At 48.9% G+C, this 5,914-nt stretch overlaps 1 protein-coding gene across 1 annotated transcript in view; it reads right to left on the bottom strand.

Moving 5' to 3' along the window:
- Positions 1 to 5,914, bottom strand: part of GREB1 (growth regulation by estrogen in breast cancer 1) — a 27,066-nt gene that overhangs the window by 8,198 nt on the left and 12,954 nt on the right. The window contains exons 9-11 of the mRNA XM_008585751.1: positions 3,000 to 3,161; positions 990 to 1,194; positions 406 to 580 (exon numbers count right to left, since the gene is read on the bottom strand). Of these exons, the coding sequence (XP_008583973.1) occupies positions 406 to 580; positions 990 to 1,194; positions 3,000 to 3,161 (542 nt within the window). The remainder of the gene's footprint in view (positions 1 to 405; positions 581 to 989; positions 1,195 to 2,999; positions 3,162 to 5,914) is intronic.

The raw sequence follows: 5,914 nt of genomic DNA, 5'->3' as shown, positions 1-5,914 counted from the left end.
CGCTTCCAAGCACCGCCCTCTACCAAGTGCGCCGCCCTCTACCAAGTGCGCCACCGGGCAGGCCCCCCTACTGTCTTTTAATTCCATTTATCCATGAACTTTCTGAAGTGCCCTCACACTTTGCTTTTTTAGTATATACATACGTAAACAGAGAGAATACTAAATAATTTTCTGTATCTATTATACTTTAATAACAATTTTTAAAAATGAAAAGAAAGCTTGGAATGTAAATCTACTTCCACCACATCCAGGGATGTGGCCACCATGCCACACACCATGCCTTCTAACACGAAGGTGGTCCTTTGTGGTCCTCAAAGGGAAAGAGAACCCCCCCATGAAAAAGAGAGCAGGCTTGTTTGTCAGGTGCCGTAGGGTGGAGGAGGCAGCACTCACAGGCCATCTTACCTGCTCCTCTCCCCACCGCAGTCGACATCCACCACGTTCCACATCACGCAGGAGTCATCGGAGATCACGATGAAGGGCCAGATGTCCTGTGGCTTGATCCCAAGCTCCTCCTGCCGGTTCCGCTCCAGCTCCAGGTTATGGTAGGACAGCTCCTTGATGAGGAAGTGGGCAGCGCCTAAAATGTGCAAAACGACCCGACTCAGGCATGTCCTGCACCCCCATTCACAGGACTGAACCCTCAGTTATACCTGCTTGCCAAGGTCCCACCCCAGACAAGCCAGCCTGACTGTCACAGTACGCATCTCCCTCCACTGACCACTCCCAATTTGAGGGAGGGAAAATTACAGGGAGGAAAACACTCCTCTCCAATTTTACCCCCGTTTGTCTTTCTTATCCTTTCTTTTCTAACAATTGAGAACATGAATTAAATAACCAAACACTGCCAAAAAAAAATTCAAATAGCTTTAAAAGTCCAAAAGCAAAAAGCCTCATGTAAAACACTAAACTCTTTCATCTCTAGAATATACTCTCAAGTCTTCATTCACTGAAACTTTACTGAGTAGAACATGTTCAAAAACACCCACCAACTCCAGCACTGTTGAAGATACTCGGAAGCACCAGCATGATGTGGTTGGGCCAGTATTTCTTATAAATAGCCATTTCATACTCCTTGACAACCAGCACATGCAGGTGGCTGGCACCATCCATCGCATGGTACAGATTAAAGAGTCCGTGCTCGTGACGGCCAGTTGTTGGTGTGAATGTCGGACTCTTTATATATTCATGGCTCTGCAAAGTGTAGGTATAATGGGGTAAGTGTCCATAAACATGGCTGTAATTTTCCTCCTCCCTTGAAACGTGACTTGGCAGCATCTTCTGTCAAAAGGTAGAGTCTATTTCCACACTCCTTGAATCTGAAGCAGCCTGTGACTTGCTTTTACCAATAAAATGCAGAAACAATGATGCTGTCAGCTCTGAGCCTCGCCTCAAGAGACCCACACGTTCTACTCTCTTGGCACACTCACATGAGCCAGCCTGGGCTAGCCTGCTGGAGGCTGAGACACCACATGGAGCAGAGACGAGCATCACAGCTGAGGCCACTCTAGGCCAGCCACTGTGACAGCTAACTGCAGACACACGAGTGAACACAACAGAGCCCAGAACAACCAACCAGCTGAACCCAGCTCAAACCATAGCCCACAGAATCAGAAGCTAAATAAAGGCTTGTTTGGGATTGGCTTGTTATGCAACAGAAACTGATTGGCATATATCAATCAACCAAATTATTACCCTCTCATATTAGAATCTAATAGGGGTTGCTCAGGAGTATACATCATTCCTGTATGTCTGAAATCCTCCCATACACTATGAACGTATGACATCCCCCAATCACACAGTCCAGCTATTTACACACTCAGGTTGTGATATCTTTTACGTATCTATGTTTTCTTCAACTCCTTCCTCAACAATAAGTGCACCTGGCCAAGCTAAGGCTTCTGCTCTTTCTGAGTTCCTCAAAGGACCTGCTCAGAGCTGTGCGTGCAGCTGCTGTTCATGGCCAGCTCTCAAGGGAAGGCTGGAAAAGTGGGTGGAGTAAAAGGCAAATCCTCTTATGTTACATCCTGGTGGTTTCACTGCACCAGCCCCCAGAGCATGAGACACCTTATAACAAAGGCCTCTTTGGTACTTCACAAATGCTGTCATTGCTTAATAACTGCTGGATCTGAAAGGCCAGGTTTGGCCCTACAGATGTCTGGCACTCTGGAGAAGGAGAAACAGCATCTACACATGGTTTGTGTTGACCCGGGCTGGTGAAGAGCAGCCAGTTGACTGTCAGATTGTCAGGCTGGAACTGTCAAGCCAAGGGCCCTCCAAGGAGCACCTCTTTTAAGAACAATCTCTTTAAAATATAAAGGACATTTATCTTATGGGTGAAATACTTAAGGTGCTCCTTGGACTTGAGGATGATGAAATGGAGCTGGATTTCCTCTCCTAGCATGGAGTAAAATATTTACAGATGAAATGAGATGATGTCTAGGGTTTACTTCCAAATGACACAGGAAGGGAGAAGAGAAGAGGACAGATGAAACAAGGCTGGCCGTGAGTTAACAATCATAGTAGGCTGGTAATGGGCCCTAAGGGATTCTTTGTACTATCCTATCTGCCTCAGCCTATTCGAAACATCCCATAAGAAGGAGCATTAAAGAAAAGATGGGGAAGGGGATGAACACCTATTCAGCACCTGTTATCTACCAGGCACTGTGCTGGTGCCTTATGTTGGTTATTCCAAATAATTCTCACAACAAGCTCTTGCAAGAGTTATTTTTGCCCAACTCTACTATTGAGGAAACTGAGGCTCAGAGATATTAAGTGACAAATAATATGCTTGATAATTGGTAGAGCCAGGCCCAAACTTGAAGCTGAGTGACTCCAAAGCCCACATCCTAGCCCAGCCTCCTCCAAGTTCAGCCACCAGATCGGCCCCTCTCTGCTCCACATACTCTCAACTCACCCGGCAGCTCCTGTCCCTAGGCCCCAGCTCAGTAGTGGCTCGAAGTCACTTTGGTTTGCCCTGCTAGGACTTGAGCCAGTACCTTGTCTGTGACGAGGGGCAGCCGCATGCTCTCCAGCTGGCCTCCGGGTTGGCTGAAGACAAAGTGGTGCTCCTTGGACTTGGGGATGATGAAGTGGAGCTGGACCTCCTCTCCTAGCATGGAGTAAGAGAAGGCAAAGGCGTGCAGGGTGGACTCATAGAGCTGGGGTGTGAGGGAAAGGACAGAGCTCGTCATCAGAGGTGGGCTTACTTCCCAGAAGAACACAGGCCCGTCCTGGCCACGACGAAACACAGGTCACAGCCGCCTCTGCCCACAGCACGAGAAGCCCCAGATGACACTGGTACAAGACAACACCCAGGCCTCGCTATGGGTGAGCATGCAGAGGCATCCACCCATGGCTGGAGCCTGCTCATCCTACATGCTAGACACCTCCCCAGCCAGGCCACCTCGGGCACCAGACCCTTCCAGACTCCGATCTGACCCAGAGCTGCTCTGGGTTACTAACTTAAGCATTCATGCTCTAGAGCTCGTATTTAATTCTAATAAACATATGTTTCCATCAGAGGTACTATGTGCACTAGCATACTAATCTAACTGATGTGCTCGTACACGTCTGTAATGCTATGTGCCATGCACCATTCTGTCCCCTTTGCATCGTGATCAACAATCCTAGGAAGCGGGTACTGTCACCATCCCCATTTTACAGATGTGGAAACTGACATTCAGAGGTCTGGGGCCCACACCTGTTCCCAAGTCTAGCCTCCCCCTTAGTCATCTCCAGACACTCCACACCCCCGTATCTGTGCCTGTCTCTAGTATGACCCCCTGCTGGGCTTCTCCCTCAGCTCGGGCACCCTCTCAGGGGCTCTCTGTGACCCTCAGCCCTCTCTGACAGTCCCCCCTAGCGTGTGCTAGTGGGATCGGGCAGCAGGCAGACCAGCACACACAGGCTTAACCTCCTGCCATGGCTCTAATAGCCACAAAGCCCTTTGGGAGCAGAAATGAGGGAGAAAGAGATTCTGACTCAGGGGGAAGAGAAGAGGACACAACTGAGGAAATTTCATAGAAAGGCCAGAGGGGCCTTGGGAGGTGGAGGAGAGAGGACAGAATGAGCAGAGGCGCTGAGGCCTGGGGATGTCTGCCCTTGGCATTCCTCGCTGGCTGCTCCCAGGTGCCCTCACCATCCCAGGCATGCTCCTCTCCAACTACAGCCTCAGATCTGAGCGCCCCCTGCACACAGGCTGGCAAGGTCCAGCCAGCACAGCACAGGACCGCTCCCCCTACCCCTTAATGTGGCCTGAGGGCAGGACAGATTTTTTATCTTAAGCTCATGCTCCTCTCCAACTACAGCCTCAGATCTGAGCGCCCCCTGCACACAGGCTGGCAAGGTCCAGCCAACACAGCCCAGGACCGCTCCCCCTACCCCTTAATGTGGCCTGAGGGCAGGACAGATTTTTTATCTTAAGCAGCAATTCACTGCTGACGCTTACTGAAATGACTAGTGACTAAAACCCTCAAATCTTTTTAGTTCTTCAAATTTCAAAATCAAAAAAACATTTTTCATATATCTTTTTCTGCCTTGAAAGAAAAACGTCCCGAAGAAAAAAATTGTCAGGAGAGCTTATTTAGAGCAAATGCAATTACTGATTATTTTGATTCTTTAAAAAGTTGCTCATATGTATTTTCTAATTTCATCTACAATAACGTTGCATACTTAAAGAAACTGGGGCTAAAAGAAGACAGATGCTGGTACATTGGCAGCTAAGCTCCAGATAGGACACCTAGGAGGATGAACGCTGCTGGCTGCTGCTTCCCACTGCAAAAGGGATGGCAAAAGCAGGCCAGCCCTTGCCCCTGGCCTTTCTAGAGGCAGCCAAGGACACCTGCCATCCTGCCACCTCTGCTGCTGGGCCAGGTGTCTGACTGACCCCCACCAGCTCCAGCTCTTTCCTTCCTCCCCTGCTTCCCTTGCTTGGGTCTGGTAGGAAAAGAAGTGCTACAGGTAAAATACTCTCATCTGTTTAGAAATAATCAGCCTCACGGGCCCTCCGTAAAGCTCCATATGGCTATTAAGATTCAAGTCAAGAGGAGGGAGGGAGGTTTTGGTCACTGGCCACAATAATCAACCACATTGTATATTGACATTAAAAAATTTAAAAAAAAAAAAAGATTCAAGTCAAAAGTGCAACTTTGCCTATGTGGGCCCTACTTAGAGTTCTCACTGACACATCCACATTCCCTGCACAGCGCCCAAGACCTGTGCTCTGGTCTCTGTCCCCCCATCCCCGCCCCCAGCGTCCTCTCCTGAGCCTGCCCACCCCATGCACTCTGTGCTCCAGCAATACCCAGCTAAGACCACTCCTCAGCTCCAGAGACCCCAGAGACCCCAGGGCTCCCGTCTTCACACACGCTGTTCCCTCCCCTTGCATCTGCCTCAGCCCCTCAGCAAATTCTCACTGATTCTTCAAAATCCTCTCCTCTGCTCCCCACCCAAAATAGTATCTTCATTTATAAAATGGGGATAATGGGGTTTTAGTGAGAACTAAATGAGAAACTAAACAGCACCATTTCCTAACCCATGTACCCTGAATGGATTACAGCTGTGGCTGGAACACAACCCCTTCAGGTGTCCTGCCAGGGCCCAAGACGGCCAGAGCCCCAGTCAGAAGCCTTTTCCATTTATCTGTATCCAGGGCTAATAATTTCTACGATGTAGAAAGGTTGATGCATAAACAGTGCCTAGCATGGTGCCCGCCATGTGGCAGGTGCTCAGAAAATGCAATTTTCTCTCCTTATCCATATAATTTCTGTGCCTCAACCACATTGCTCTTCTTGCCTCCTTCACATTGTTCTGACATTGTGCTTACATGCACATCTCCCTCCTACACTGTGAGACCTTAGGATGTGGACAAAGTTTATTCCTGTCCCCAGTGCCTGGCACATAATAAGCAGCA

This window comes from Galeopterus variegatus, unplaced genomic scaffold (assembly GCF_000696425.1).
Source record: "Galeopterus variegatus unplaced genomic scaffold, G_variegatus-3.0.2 Scaffold3698, whole genome shotgun sequence".
Taxonomy (NCBI): domain Eukaryota; kingdom Metazoa; phylum Chordata; class Mammalia; order Dermoptera; family Cynocephalidae; genus Galeopterus; species Galeopterus variegatus.
This window is presented reverse-complemented; position numbering and strand designations above follow the sequence as displayed.